We start from the raw sequence: 15,633 nt of genomic DNA, 5'->3' as shown, positions 1-15,633 counted from the left end.
AGTCAAACACAATAGAAAACAACAACACGGCAAAATTAAAATATGAATTTCAAAATATTGGCAGCATTACCAATAAAATACGTAAAGAACTAAAAATGTACAGATTTACAATGCAGTTTTACCACTAGAGGGCGATATGAACCAGGTTTATTTGAGCGTTGCCAGTAGAAATATCCAGCACATTTTTTATTTGAAAAAGTACCATCAGTGAACTGTTTTAAAATCTAAATCAATAGCTGTAAAGGCAGTATAAAAGTCGGGTTTATTTTGTATTCATAATGTATAGACAATTAATGATGTAAAACGGGGCTCTAATATCAAAATGAACATCAGTCTGCAGACGTTTTTTTGTTGTTTTTTTTTTTTATCAAAAACGTAAAAATTACAAAAAGAGTCAATTTGTATTCAAAATATGCAGCGTTAACCACGATGATTTTATTGATAATGTTTTTGTGATCCAAAAATACAGGACAAAAAATGTGTTGGTAATATAATAATAGGCCATAAGTGAATCGCCTGCTCATGTTTATTTTTATCATATCTTCGAAGTGAGCAAGGCTTTCTGATGAACTCCTCTCCTACCAGGTGTCTCGGATACTTTGAGCGGCAGGCGCTTCTGCTTTTTTCATTGGGTCACGTCGGCGTGACGTCACACCTCCATCAGCATGAGCGGTGCTGAAGCGGCGGTAGGGGGACTCGCTGTGTCTGTCCGGACCTCAGTGTCGGACCGGTGTCATGTTATATCGTGTCATAGTTATAAAATCTGGGGAGAAGACATTTATTTCACCGCAGGTATTCAGCTGGCATAGCTGTATCCTGCATCATTTGCATCCAAGCAAAGACGCTCTTCCGCATGATTTATTTCACAAATTATTTGATTGCAAGATTTTGGACCCAAGCACGTACTTTCATAAGAAAGACCTGGAAGAAGAGAATGGATCACCTTTGACGGACGATTGTTTTCAAGTAGGTTGTTTTACTAAAATGTTTATCAGCTAATTCAGTGATGATGGCGGTGGTCTTTTGCATGTAGGCTACATTAGCTACTTTGCTGTGAGTCAATTATTCAGTTTTCTCCTTTTTTTGTACTTAAGGTGTAAATCTGTGTCTGTATGTGTGGAAGAGAGACACATAGGGATGCTACTGGCACGCATGGGTGGTTCTGTTGGCATGTGTGCACGCTGTCTCATGTTGTCTAACATGTTGTCCCACTTTAGCCACACTTGGAACATTTTATTTTGTAAACCAACCGCCTACTGTCTTTATAGTAGCAAACAGCTGTAATCCATGACTTTCCTTATTGCACATACTGTATTTGTCCTTAACTACATTGTAATAACTGTTACACAGGTCAAACTTCAAATCAAATCTGACATTCTCCTCAGGAGTGTTCAGACAAATATGAGCTGTATTCATGTTTTGGTTTTTTTCCATTGCACTGAACCGATCACTGATAACAAGCTGTCTTTTTTTTTCAAACCAGGACATCAACTTAACTGGACTCTTTGCCCCCACAAAACCCCACTGTCCCATTCATTATATGAGCTGACTGACTTGACCTGACAGACATTTCCAGAGCGATGATTCACTTAATCACAACCATCTCAGTGTGCTGCAGACCACAGGCAAGTTCAGCAGACAATGTGAGCTGTAAATGACTGAGCAAGAGTGATATCCGCTTTGCAGTAGATTTTTTAGTCCTCTGCAGAAGACTATTCAGTCAGAGTGGCCTACTTTCCTGCGGTATTGAACCATCGAACTGTTGACAATAGACAAGGACAGAATCCAACCAGATCAATGCATTCCAACCCCTGCAGGTGTAAAATTATCTCTCATAATAAAAGTAGAATACTACAGACAATGTTTGTGGTCTCATGATGATATGTTAATGTTCATTCTACTAGCTATAGTTGCCTGTAATAACCAGTGTTTACTAGTTAAAGTCAGTTTCTTCTAAAAGTGCTTGCTCTCATTCCTCACACCTCCATGTATGTTGGGAGCAGTTGTGGACTCAGGTGTCTCGCTCAAGGACAGAACACCAACCCTGTGACTAAAAGCCTTTTTCCTCTCCCTTCTGAGTGTCATCCATAAAACAAAGATTAGTTTCCTATCTAGCACTTGTATGCAAGTAGGTGTTGAATGTTTGTCTTTTTACTTCTTTTAGAAGACTTTTACTTTTAGTTTCGTTTTGGTTTTTTAATATTGCAGTTTGATTACATCATATCTGGTCATACTAAGTAAGAAATGAAAAGTATGAAATTCATGCAAACAGGTTTTTAAAAAAACAAAAACTCGTGGAAATGAAAACTGGACTGAATTTGCCTTTACATGATATAAACGTGCTGAGCCAAGAACATGTCAACTTCCATTCAAACTAATAACTACCAACACAGGTTAATGCTGAAAAGACCTGAGCTGTCAAAATGAAAACTGTCTATTATAAAAATGTTTTATCCTGAAGCAGATTTTTAGAATCTTTCACATCTTCAGTTACAGGTGAGAAGAAGAGAATACTGTGCCAAAACTAAAAACCGGTATAATTAGCCCACAACATAGAATTGTATTTTATCAATGATAAACACCGACAGCACACTACAGATTTGTTTACCATTTTGTGCCTTGAAAAGGAAGTTGTTTATTGAAGAGATTTGATGATAAAGAGGATTAAGTCTTTATGGTCATCCACAACAGATGCTGTTTTTCCCAGTATGCCCAGAGAGTAACACAGCAACCTGACCTCATGTCTGACTGATGTACAGTACAACTTAAAGCCTCAAACATTCCTTTAAGATGGGGAAGGTTGCATCAAATATTCATTTTCTGAACAACACTTCAATTCAGGACTTAAACCTCAGAGGATGAAATACTGCTGAAGGTAAACATCTGAAAGTGGTGGATGGTTGTATACTGGCAACATATATATTTACCAGTACTGTCTTTAGTAACTTTGTTTATTCATTTTGGTTTATTTTACCTTTCTTTAGTTTTTCACCTGTATTTTACCTTACAATATACCCTGTTGTATCTCTTGTAAGGATGATGATCATTATTATCTTTATCTGGTTTTTGTTGCAAGCGTCATGGCTGTTAAAATCAGGAGTGAATATGGCAGAGCACTTTCAAATTAATTGAACTGATGGGAAAATGTATTTACTCCTAGCAGTGCCGGCGGAGCATCTCTGCAGGGCAGCTGCCCTAGTTACAGAGCGGCTGAGTGACTGAGGTTGGGCGAAGCAGAGTATGAGAGAGAGAGAGAGAGAGAGGGGTTTTTTCATGGTTGAATTTTGGAGAGGAGGCTGTGCTGAGAGCCAAAAGCAGACTCTCGAGCAGGACTCTGACTAAAGGACCAGCAGTGTGAAGCGAAGGAACGTACTCTGCTCGCAGATGTGCTTCATCTTTCTTTTATTCTTTCGGGGATTCTTTAATCCAGAACTAAACATGCATTCTTTTTGTAATTAGGTCCCTGAGGCATTAAGATGGTTGTATTCACAGCTGAGAGGAATTAATGATCAACAGATCAACATAAACACATTATGCAAGCAAAAACAACAAGTCTTTTCCAGAGAACATTTACAGAATGCATTAAAACAACACTCCATGGCCTTCTATGCGAAGTAAATAAATAAATGAAAACTTAAAAGGCCCTTAATTGTATCTTTGATTTCAGTAAACAAAATCGCTCTCACTATCATAAGACTTACCTTTCAGAATCCCTCACGTGTGTCTTTATCTTTACATGAGCATGCCCATACTGTTGAATGAGCCCCAGGAAGTGTGTTTTTCAGCTGCAATACTTGTGACTTATTTATTGCAATCTTAAATTCTCATGAGTGCATCCTTCAGAAGTTAGTTCAATGTGATACAGTTAGTGTTTTTGTTTAAAATGGATTATCTGCCTGTAGGGCCCCCCCCTCCCATCCAGCAAGACAAACACTCCACATTTTTCTTGGAAAAACACAGATTTTTGAGCACTGCCATTTTGCGTTTCAGTCTCTGCTAGCACTGAACGGTTTCTGTTTATTATCACACAGTGATTTTACCTGTTGATGGGAGCATGACAGTTGTGAGACTATTTTAATTCTTCCTATTTTTTTTTTCTTACAGATTTCAATTTCAAAAACATGGAGACACTGTCCATGGCCCATCCTCATCCAGCAGCATGATTGGAACATCCAGTCTGTCAGGGGACACCCTGATCGCCTGCCACTTCCCCGTGGTCCAGCTTCCCACTTGGCAACTCCCTGTCCAGGCCCTGTGCAGCTCTTCCAAGAGGCCCGGCCGGCTGTGCTCAGCGGGCCTGACCCGAGCCATATCCCTACCTGAGCGAGACTCTCTGATCAGAGAACACACCTTCACCGGGGGGCGGAAACATTTCTCCAGCAGCTACAGTAGCCTCAATGAGGAGCGAGCGGAGGAGGAGGGGGGCAGCGACAGCAGCGGGAGGTATGACTCAACCTCGTCACCGGAGGAAATGAGTTCCCTCCTGAAAATGGAAAAATCTGGAGCAAAAGGTAGTCTGAGGCTGCACAACTCATTCTTACCAAACTCCGAGCTGGATGAGGATGAGGAAGATGAAGACAGCGATGGAGGGAATTTACACAAATATCACGAGGACTCCTCTTTTGTGCTGCATGGAAACTCAAACTGGCCTCAGAGTATTGGTGGCAGGCATTATAGTATGTCACCGGGAAACATGGAGAATGACTGGGACAATGAAGGGACTGTTTTGGAGTGCTTTCATGTCGGCAGACCTGGCAACGCCGCTTTTGGAGAGCAGGATTCAGACACATTGAAGGATAGTGTTTCTTGTTGCATCCATAGCCAACCCAAATCTTCCCAAGAGATGTTCACAAACGGCCAGACAGAGTGCGTGAGTGACTCTTCCTGTAACAGCTCCGATGGTGTCCTCGTGAACTTTTGTACCATGTACAACCGAAGCAACAACCCTGCCACGCCTCATGACCTCAGCAGTCCAGCTCTACACTCCTCCCAGTCAGCTGAGGGATCTGTGTTCCTCAACTTGCAACCGGTTACTAAGACTCCAGCCGAGGAACTTCGACCATACGACATATTAGTTAACTCTCCCCCAAAAGAAAAGGACAAGTTCGAGTCGAGTCCCTGGTCTCCTCAGGGACTCGACTCAAACTGCAATTTGTACTCCTTAGAGCCCCTTCCCCCAGGTCTTTCCTCATTGGAGATATCAGACCTGACCGCCTGTCTCCAAAGCCAGGACACGCTGGCAATGGGGACCAACCAGAAGTACTACAAGCTTGTAAGTTGTGACCTGTCATCCCAGTCGCCCAGCCCGGCCTGGACCAGCCTCATCAGCTGCCCTGAGGGTCAGAACTCTCAGAGCAGAAGTAGCCCTGCCGCTCCCTCTGAGACGTACTGTGTGGATCATAAGAAAGAAGGGCAACAAAATGAAAACAAAAAGGTAACGTTGTAATACATCACATCTTCTCTTAGGATTATGTAAGATTAGAGTTTGGTTAATCATTGATTGACTATTTTTTCTTTTTATCACCATCAGGAAAAAGAGGGAAGACAAAATGAAAAGATGCTCTCCCCTGCAGAGAGCAGCTCCTCGCAGTTTCCGGCCTATAATTACCAAGAAGCCAGCACCTCCACTAATCAAGCCTTCTGCACGAAAAGACACACAGACAGCATCCAAAATGTCTCCTACACAGCCTCTTCGATGTGCCCCAGAAAGTGTAGCCCACATAGCTGTACATGCCAATGTACCAGCTCTACATCCACAATACCATCTGTGATTCTGGACCAGGAGCACTGTGATAATGATTCTTCTATAAAGGGTAATGTAGTTATCATGATGTTTCCCTTTGTTGCTTTAGAATAATAGACACACTTTGTTTGATGCTCAGTGATGTTGACTGTTTTTGTCCCTCAATATTCTCTCAGGAGCATGTTCAATGGAAAATGCAGTTGTTCGATACAGCAAAGCCCAAAGGCCAACCTCCCTGCCCATCCAGCCTTTTGTTCTGGTCCCAGCAGACAAACCCCAGACACAGCACTTGGGCTGTCTTCTGGACCAGTACATAAACCAGAAGTCCAGCAAGACCAGTAGCAACCAATCAAGTTCAGGGTTTAAGTTCAGGGGTAAAAGGAGTCAATGCTTCACTAACCTTCAGCTCTCGCCAATGGGCAGCGCCTGCCCTGTCTTCCTGGAGGCTCCTTCCAGCTCAGATACCTGCTCCACCTGCACGCCAAGTCCAGAGTGCTTCACACGCAGACACACATGGAGCCAGTCCAACAGAAGCCAAGGATGCCAAAGTCCATGTACATCCAAAAGCAGCCTGAGGCCAACTTGCACGAGCACAAAGTCTGACCTGGTTCAAGTCGGAGAAAAAACAAGCCCGAACTCGGGCCAAACTCCAGCTAATACTTTTCCAAATGTGACCCCAACCCTAAATCAGCAAAGCCTTGCTAAAGTCCCCACCTACCAAGATCTTATTAACCTTATTCCAAGGCAGAACCATTTCAACACTGAGGCCAAAAGTCCCAGTCAGTCTCAGACATCATACAATTCAGTGTTCGCTGATACACCACCCACTTTACCCCTAACAACTGACAATCAGCACACAAACCTCCAGGTGTTCCTGTCCCCTCCCACAACCATACAACCGGAAAAGAAGGCAGCACCTCTTGCGGATTCTGGCTTTTTTCACGCTAGTTTTACAACCGCTCTCTCCTCAGTCGCTCCTTTCTCCTCTTTGAGTTCTCTGCTCTCCTTGGCTGCATCAGGTCTGCATCCTCAACGAAATCCGGACTGTGCTCGGCTCGGTGGGAAGCCAAGTCAGAGTCAGCACAACGAATCCCTCATTCTGAGTGACAAGCCGCCTGCTGAGTTCTGCCTTTCGCCCGATGCTTCTTATGAGTCCATGTCTATCAGCCATCTGCAGAGGAGAGGTGAGGAAAATGCACAGTTCTCCCATAGCAGCCATTTTCCTCTGACATCACAGTCAGGGATGTCATAAATACAACCAGACACCTCTCCTGCTTTAGCATCTGACTCTAAAGTAAAGGCCACTATATGAATAAGGGTTATTGATGAGTGATACACCTCATTGGTTTGTATAAAACAAGTTGTTAAATACAGTATATGGCTTTAAATCCAAATGGAGTCAGAAGTGTCCAAGTCACAGTAATGACTGGAATTGCCTGGATTGGTTTGTCTAAATAATGACGAGCCGTGTAGCAGCAGTATAAACTCACTGTGCTGCAGCAGTGTCTTCAATACCCTGAAGGGGCTTCCTCTCAAACATGACCTATTTTTATCTCTCCCTGCACAGGATTGGCTGAGCCTTCTGCTCTGTAGCCTATGTGTGTGCGCGTCTGCAAGCTCCAACAGACGAACATGAAGGAGAGTGATGCAGTAGAAAGAGTACTAATGACTTCCAACCCAGCTCACCATTTTTGTTTCAGAGCCACCATACGGGCTTTATATTTGATTATATAGACATGAACCTTTTGCAGTGATTGATTAAAGATGGAGACATGGCAGCAGAGGTGAACAGCCAGTGTGGTGAAAAACCTGCAGGCCGCATCAACATGCATTAAGAATTTACTGTGACATTTGCAGAGGCGAGCCAGCGTGAGATGAAGAAAGAAAAAGGGAAAGCAAGCTAATGAGGGTCGCTGCTTAAAAGGGAAATGGACTCCATCATCTTCATTTCATGCTCATATATCCATTCCTGTGCTGTGACAATGGACCTTGAAAGCGTCCTCTCATACCTCTGTGCATTGACCTAGTTGGTGTAGTGGAAAAAAAAAAAAGAAAGAAAGAAAAGTGTTTTCTCGTGATAAAAGGAAACATCTGCCAGGGCAATCCATTTTGTAATTTCTCCGCAGTTCTGGGCAAATCATCATGTTAAAAGATTCTATGAGGTTGTCTCCAGCAAGCAGGTTAGAGAAAGACAAAAACAAGTTTGCTGTTATAGGAAAGAGGTTAATAAGAATCAGTCTGCCACAGCAATCAATAACACACATAAATTACATAAGATGGAGACTTGCAATGTTACATTTACTCAGCCCACAGTGTATGAACACGTCTTTATGTTGATGTTTGTAGGTTTGCTGAGAGCTGTGAGCAGAGCTGTGGATTTGATCATGGCTCATTTTGGCAGCAGCAGAGACCCTGAAGAAAAGGTATGAACCAGCAGAGCAGCCGAGCAGCTTGAAAAGAAGCGCGTCTCAATGGAGAACTGCCAGAATAACTGCTAACATTGTGAGGTCGGATTCAAATGACTTTCTTTCATAAGGAAATAAACGGTGTCTTAATTGTCTTGCCACAGATGCGTCTGGGTAACAGCTCTCGAAGTCCCACAATCGCTGGGCTGGTCCTGGAACATTTGTGTCCAACAATCCAGAATATTTTGGAGGACGGTCTCAGGGATCACAAACTGGATGTCATCATCGGGCAACGACGCAACCACTCCTGGGGTGTAGTGGAAGTCTCTACTAGGCTCGGTACGTGTTTATAGTGATGAAAACTCAAAGAAAGTACGACTAGTATTACAACGACACGTTATCATGAGATAAAATACACTTCATTGTCTCTTTGGGGAGATTTGTCTTGGTGCTTCTACTTGATCATTTTGGCTTGATGGAGCAGTAGGCCATTATGTTTTAAGGTTAATTGTTTGTGTCTAGAACCTTTTTTTTTTTTTTTCCTCAGGTCCATCCACCAGGGTCCTTCACAGCCTTGTTTTCAAAATCAGGCAATGTCCCCAGCTCAGCAGCCCCTGCATGAGGTTGAGAGCTTTCATTATGGGCCTGCTGAAGTAAGGACAGACGTGACCTTTATTATATGTATAATTCTCCAAATTAAAAAAAGAAATGACTATACTTTTCACATTATCCTTTGTCGATTATTTGTTATTTTTCAGCTTGAGAGCGTTGGAATTCTGGCTGAGTCACCTTCAGAGTCAAAAAGGTGAGTCAACAGTTTCCTCACTGTACTTTCTGTACACACTGAAAGGCTGTTATAATGACTAAAAGCAACATCCCTCAGTCAGTTGGTCTCAGGTCCATATTTAAATCCGTCAACAACTATTGAATGGACTTGAAATGTGGTACAACTATTCACATTTCCTACAGAATTAACTGAGAACTCCCAGCGAGCTCTTCATTTCTTGCGGAGGTTCCTTCAAAAACTTCCAACAAACTTTGGCCAAAATCGTCATCATGAACATTTGCATGTTGATCCTTTGCGTTTTCATTGCAGTCAAAAACACAAAAACCCAGAAGGTAAATGCAACAAAATGTCTTGACTATCCAGTAATCACAAAGGGAGTGCTCCCACCGGTACATTTACAGAATAATACTGAAAAACTAAACACATTCTTTTATGTCTCAACAGATGTGGTGACAACGTACTACCATTCTTGGGGCTTCCTGTCCATGTCTCTTCATCGGTGTCGGCCCTTGTTTGAGGAGCTGCTGCTTTTGCTGCAGCCTCTCTCTGTACTGCCTTTTGACCTCAACTTGCTTCTGGAGCCCCGACTGCTACGTAACAGGCAGCTGTGTTTGGATGAGCCGGCAGTTTCCCCACCTCAGCCGTGCTCGGCTCTCTTGGTGACCAGTTGGCCATTACTGCAAGCTGACAGACTGGTGGAGAACAGCCGCAGTGTTCAGCAGACTAACAGTTCACTTAAGTCTGAGCTGCATCAACAACAGCAGTATCTCACTTCTCAGAGTCTCTTTAAGCAGGATGGAGGAGCGATCCAGGCAAGCGGGAGTCCATTGTTAGCTCCTATCCCAGAGTGGTGGCCAAAAGAGGCGGATCTAATGGACGGTGTAGCAGAAGGAGAGGACTGTAGCCAGAATAATGCAGACAACTGGTCTCAAATAAGTATGGACAGCAGACAAGAAGAGAGGAGGGGAGAGAAAGACAATGAGACACCAACTGCATCTGCTGCCGACCAGGCTGAGAGTCCATGTCAGGGTGGGCTGCGCTGGGCCAACCTGTTTGGAGCTGCTGATACTTCAACTCGAGCAGAAACTGTGTTTCAGAGTCAGGTTGGAGCTCAAACCAGAAGGTGAAAGGTTTTTTTTATAATACTTTTTTTTTTTTTTTTTTATGTGTCATATTACACTTAGATTTATAAAAGACAATATGACTCTCCATCCAACACTTATGTTTCTTTTTGATTTATTTCTCAGGTGCAAGCGGCCATCACAGTGGCTGCGCTTGGACAGGTCGCAGCTTGGACTCTTGGCTCAGTCCATCAGGTCTTTGAAGTTGGGAGGATCTCAGCCTGACAAATAGCTTTACAGCTAAGAAAAAAAACAAAACAAAACCTGCAGCGGGCTTGCCTTTTTACTGTACTAACAAAAAGTCCTAAATGCATGAAAATACACACAGTGCTCATTCTCACTGCTGAACTGACCAGAAAGCACTGGATCAACAGCTGTGACAATGTTCTGTATTCGTCAAGCTAGGCACTGCATAAGCTCTTTGGAAAGTCATCAATATGTTGTTGTTTTGTGTCTTTTCTAGCATCCTTTCATTTTATAATCATTTTGATAGACTTGTTGCCTTTCTTTTGAAAGGGATCTGAACCCTGGCTGCTGTACATACTCTTTTATCTCAGAGTCCTTGGTACCAATGTGTGACCTTCTCATAATCTTAGTAGCAAATCAGCCAGTTCAAAAACGAATTACCGTAGTTTGCACTATTAACTCTGGGGGATTGAATGACTCTACAGTCTCTGTAGCATCACTGCAAATTACATTGTTGCATCAAATCAAACTTTAAAATGTCCAGCCAATCCCATGAGATAGTTTTAATCAGTTTGTTTTATTTATATGCAAACAGGAAGAAATGGTTTTTTTTAAGGTTCTTAAATATTTTGGTAAAATTGGAAAAGTGTAGACTTCTTATTTCACTGTGGCTATGTCTAAGTTGAAAGTCAGCATAATGTTTCTTACTTTAACATGTCTGAGTAATAACGGGGCTAAGTTCGTACTTCCAAACATCTGCTGACACCTGCTCCTGGTTTCTCTGACTCCTGATCTAAAAAAGAATCTCCTGGTCACTGTTCTTTAATTCTACTTTTTTTTTGTAGTTTGCCCTCAATTTAATTGTGAGATCAAGCTTCATGACCGCGCTCTTAAAGGTGATCAGTTCCACTTCTCCAACAATTAACCCGATGAATTCCCTTATTTGTAATTGCACTTTAAAATAACCGAAAGAAAGGTGCTTTTCTTACCCCGTTTCTCTCCTTTGTATTTCCTATAGGTAAGTATCAATCATAAAATGTGACCTGCAGTTGACTGTTGGAAATTCTTGTGGTGCAAAACTTTTCATATCTCACATTAATACCCGCAGTAGTTGTATCTTTCATGTTCGTAATGAATCAAAAAAATAGGCAATACACATTTAATAGTGCCAAACATTCTGCACACCAGCCTTGTGTTACTGTGGATGTTTAATTTAGCTACTCGATTTCTTGCAGCATGTGGATGCATGAGGTAACGCACATACTTTAGTGCTTCCTAGGTCTTGTGACTTCCTGTGACTGTTTGTAAAGCTGTAGTTAGGTTTTAAGGGTTTTTCATGCTCTGAAACAAATGTTAAATTGTGTGAAATGTGTTTGCTAAACTTGACAGGATGTCTTCCAGTGAAGTGTTTGCTGTGCACAAAAATAAGCCCTCTGGTGGCTGGTTCAGGTATTTCAATGTGTGTAGGATATACAGTATTTTGATAGACCGTGTGTATAGATAGAAGGGAAGGGAAAAAGAGCCAAAAAAAGGTGTCCTCTGCCTTTGTTATATTTAGAATTTCAATGTTTTGCCTGTGAAATGATTCCACCCAACATCATTTTCTCAACGTCTAAACCCTTCCTCCAATGCCCGGTGACAATCAGAGTCTTTTAATAAAGACTTAAAATATTTACCTGTCTTCTTCTTGTTACCAACAGAGAGAGCGATAGAAAAATAAATTTATAAGTATGTACAGAATATTTGGTTTCACTTACATATAAAACTTCCTGAAACATTCTCAGACTCATGCCAGAACTTAATCTTGCCAGTAGTTGACATTTAATTGATGGTTTTAAAATGTGTCCAGATGATCCCATTCTCATCCATTGCTGTCTTGGAAAGTTGACCAAAGGTTTGTTCATACAGGAACTTTTATCCTGCAGGCCAGAATACTGTTAAACATGCTTTACATGCTTTACTAACTAACTTTTTTTAGAAGCCCTTTCAAAAAAAACAGTTCACAATGGCCCAAACAGAGAGACCCACCTGGAATGTGTCCTGCAAATGCTGGCACCAACGACCCAGCTTTAACTGAGCTGTAATCAATAATGAGCAGCTGTCAGAAATAGCTTTAAAAACCGACTTTATGCATCCTGCTCAGCACTGACACAAACAACTAGCTGGTGAACATCTGAGAGCATTTGTAAAAGCTCTGTACCTGGGATGAAGTACTTGTTTGGGTCGTCATCACTCATTGAATATGGTCCACCGAGAGGTATATGAGAATAACCCGTGGTATATAGGGCTTCAAGGGTTTGTAGGAGACCTTGTCAGAGATTGCTGTAAAGGGGGGACTTGGCTTCTGTGACAAAAATGAGAAGAGAAATATTAAAGCATGGATGATTTAGAGATCATATAATCTGTGATGAGGAGTGGTCACATGATGACCCTTTTTATTTGCGTTGACACAAAGTTTCTATTTAAAGTGAATTGAATTTATTTGCTGTTTATTTTATAGCTAATAATTCCTTCGAATCCTCGATAAATAAAACGAATCTCACATGGCATAAGTTAGTGAATCTGTGGCAAGCTGATCACTCCTCCATCTCAGTCTTTCATTTAAGCTTGATTACATTACAGTGAACTGACACTGGAGCTCCACCATCGTGAATAATTCAACAACAGTGACCCTATTCACAGGTGTCAACATGTCTGATGATTGCCGTTGGATCCTCGCACGTCTCTCCTCGTGAAACTCAGTCAGTGCTTTGCGACATGTTTCGGAGTAACTGCAGCCAAAGTACGGTTGTTCTGACTCTTCGGAACAAAGCCTAAATATTGACTTTTTTTCTTTTTTTTTTGTTAGATTTTAGATACGGTCCTTGTTCATTTTCATAACCAAAGATGGTAATAAAAAAATTACACAAATTATTTATTATGAAATAAATAAAGTTGTAGGTGATCTTAAGCTTTTAAATGTTAGAATTGAAGAATGAGTGAAAATCTTTATTTTTTACACATTATAGGTGAGTGAGGTTTTTTTTGCCAAATATTAAAATAGGGAATATTAAATAATGAGAAAATTGGTCCTTTAAAAGGGGACATTTTTAAAAAAAACATGACAAAGCTGCTATAATTTGGCGTACTAGTGTAGGTTAATGAATTTTAAACACTGATCTACTTAAGTGGAGACGGGTTATTCTTATGTTTCTCTCGTCTCATGGTTTTTCTTCAGGGAAAATAATTTAAAGATTGATTCATATTTCCAGAATTATTGTTTGTGAGCAGAATAGGCTGAGAAGATTTGACATGAAGTTTAACATTGTTAACCCAACAAGTGTGAGTGCATGAGACCTACCTGTGTATCCTGGTAGCATCTTCATTAACCCAGCAGAGTCCGTCTCTGCAGAGGGGACATAACCCTGGTAGAGGGTTCGACGAGGGGATTGTTGAACGTCAGGACTGAGCAGCTGGTATGTGAGCTGACTGTAAGTCTTCCCCACATGGTACTTGAACTGTGGGCAGTAGACGGACACCCTGAAAACAACAGAGTTCAAGTTTAAACAAAATCAAGATTCTGAAGTCGTATTTGCTTTTTAGGATGTGGAGTGTAGTTTCATAGCAGGCTTTAAATTTGTTTAGTACCCGATTAAGAAGTGAAATCTCACCCTGTCAGCATTGCCACGCTTTAAAGGATAGGACTTTAAGCATACTAAAGTCAAGTCAAATATACTGATAACTTTTTTAAAATAAATGTCACAAAAATTCAAAAAAGCATTTTGTGTTGACAAATTGGCATAAACGTGGAAAAATACAAATATTAACACCATCCTATTATTGAGTAACAAACTACAATGACACAAGCAAAAAAAAACAACAACAAAAAATACATGTAATTGTGACATTTTACATTTTTTTCCATATTTTTATTTTCATTAGCCTACAAGTCAGGTCGTGTATCCTTCTTTGTAGTGTGATGTTTTTTCCCCCCCAATCTAATGCATTCTTGTTCCTACTGTTTAAACTTTACTATAAAATATTAAGAGTTAGAAGAGGTTTGTCCACTTCCCCCGGTATAGTGTGGCTCAGGTGTCAGCAGACTACATTTTGAGGCGTATATTTCTCCATCGTGACCCTGAAGCAGGTCTCACTCCAGAGAGATGTTTTTACTGGTTGCTATGGAGAAAATTCAACATAAACTCACAGATGGAGCCAAGTGTCGTACACCGAATATTTTCCTTCAAAAACACATTGGCCTATTGTTAACCCTAACCCTACACTACAGTAGCCTATATCACCGTGTGGGCATTTAGGTCTGTGAAGGTAACTAATTCGACTACGAGCTGAAGTTCATCCAGTGATCAAAAAACTTCACCTCTAATAAATGTATGCTTCATTCTTTTATAGACAACAATTTCAACGAGGAAGGTAACCGTGAACAACAAACAACCATGAAAACGGATAATGTAGGGAGTGAGTGAGAGGGGCGTCTTGCAAACATTGTTGTAAATTCATGTGGCATGCTTAACGGCGCCCCCAAGCGGCTGTTTGCAATTCTTCATCGTGTGAATAAAGGGAGGACTACTTACTGTGACTGATTCGGAGCCACATTTGTATAGATTATATTTTTAAAGAATAACGCAAACTCCCCGTCCTAGCCTTATTGATGGATAATATATTGCTTGAAACAACAATAACAAGTATTTATTTTTCACAGCCATCTTCAAACACGCAGATATAGAATAGAATAAAAATGTGATTTAAATCTATTAATTGAATTCATTTGTTCAAAGAAAATTCAGCCAGTCCCTGAAATCTTTTCTCAGCATTACCAAGACTGAAGCTATAAGATGACCGTAAACTGCACATTTATGTTCTGTAGTTGGATGCTTTTCAAAATAGATGATCAGACAAGCTTTAACACAGAAACCTAAAATGAACACTAAGTAACAACATACAAATACTTCATCAGTGGACTAAAGACAGAATACAGGTGTCCTTACTTTCTTTGGAGGGACTTGTGTGTTTGGACAGTAAGTGGTGCTGCGGAAAAGAGTTTTCCCAAGGAGACAATACAGTCTGTTCTTTCATTTAGTTTGGTTTTACTTTTTCTCTCTGCATTTCCATAAAATAGCTTTGATTCTACCCTGAAACTTGAAGCCATAATGCCTTTGAGTGGAAAGACTGGTGCGCCAGTGGCCTGTGGTTAGTTTGTATGCCCCATGTACAAAGGCCATTAAAGTCCTTTAATGCGAGCAGCCTGGGTTCAGTCCGACATGTCTGTTCCCCCTCTTTCTCTCCCTGATGTCCGACTTCATCCATTGTCCTATCTCTCAATGAACTCACAAAAAGCCCTAATATTTCTAAAAGGACGATTTACACTTTCCACTATCTTCAGTCCCCAGTATA

The 15,633-nt window shown here is 41.1% G+C and overlaps 1 protein-coding gene and 2 long non-coding RNA genes across 5 annotated transcripts; 1 reads left to right on the top strand and 2 right to left on the bottom strand.

The window, feature by feature from the left end:
* The first annotated feature begins 796 nt into the window (after nucleotides 1–796).
* On the top strand, nucleotides 797–11,915 carry LOC306837444 (AP-4 complex accessory subunit RUSC2). Of its 2 annotated transcripts, XM_079365134.1 has the most exons (11): nucleotides 797–966; nucleotides 4,105–5,434; nucleotides 5,531–5,813; nucleotides 5,920–6,927; nucleotides 8,090–8,166; nucleotides 8,313–8,487; nucleotides 8,696–8,801; nucleotides 8,907–8,953; nucleotides 9,380–9,630; nucleotides 9,730–10,058; nucleotides 10,183–11,915. In XM_079365134.1, the coding sequence occupies exons 2-11, from the start codon at nucleotides 4,160–4,162 to the stop codon at nucleotides 10,286–10,288; spliced, it is 3,657 nt and encodes a 1,218-aa protein (XP_079221260.1). In that variant the 5' UTR covers nucleotides 797–966; nucleotides 4,105–4,159; the 3' UTR covers nucleotides 10,289–11,915. The 2 variants fall into 2 exon arrangements, with proteins under 2 accessions (XP_079221260.1, XP_079221259.1); XM_079365133.1 differs by having other exon boundaries at nucleotides 9,380–10,058.
* Nucleotides 11,916–12,040: 125 nt separating this feature from the next.
* On the bottom strand, nucleotides 12,041–12,300 carry LOC306837453. Its single transcript, XR_013780931.1, has 2 exons — nucleotides 12,271–12,300; nucleotides 12,041–12,161 (listed from the first exon to the last, which is right to left on the bottom strand). It is a non-coding gene; the product is annotated as an uncharacterized lncRNA (long non-coding RNA).
* A 636-nt stretch (nucleotides 12,301–12,936) lies between these two features.
* LOC306837452 lies at nucleotides 12,937–14,697 on the bottom strand. Of its 2 annotated transcripts, none has more exons than XR_013780929.1 (3): nucleotides 14,600–14,697; nucleotides 13,583–14,400; nucleotides 12,937–13,055 (listed from the first exon to the last, which is right to left on the bottom strand). It is a non-coding gene; the product is annotated as an uncharacterized lncRNA (long non-coding RNA). The 2 variants fall into 2 exon arrangements; XR_013780930.1 differs by lacking the exon at nucleotides 14,600–14,697 and adding an exon at nucleotides 14,553–14,571.
* Between the last annotated feature and the right edge of the window lie 936 nt (nucleotides 14,698–15,633).

This window comes from Symphodus melops (genome assembly GCF_947650265.1).
Source record: "Symphodus melops genome assembly, chromosome: 16".
In the NCBI taxonomy this organism is placed as follows: domain Eukaryota; kingdom Metazoa; phylum Chordata; class Actinopteri; order Labriformes; family Labridae; genus Symphodus; species Symphodus melops.
The sequence above is the reverse complement of the archived record's forward strand: the minus strand, read 5'-3'. Positions and strand labels throughout refer to the sequence as shown.

What these genes read in the sequence shown, in the direction of transcription:
- LOC306837444 (XM_079365133.1), top strand. Translation starts at nt 4,160, where the DNA reads ATGATTGGAACATCCAGTCTGTCAGGGGACACCCTGATCGCCTGCCAC. An exon ending in TCACCTTCAGAGTCAAAAAG is followed by an intron (nt 8,954 to 9,379) that starts GTGAGTCAACAG and finishes ATGTCTCAACAG; the next exon opens with ATGTGGTGACAACGTACTAC. An exon ending in GTTGGAGCTCAAACCAGAAG is followed by an intron (nt 10,059 to 10,182) that starts GTGAAAGGTTTT and finishes TTTATTTCTCAG; the next exon opens with GTGCAAGCGGCCATCACAGT.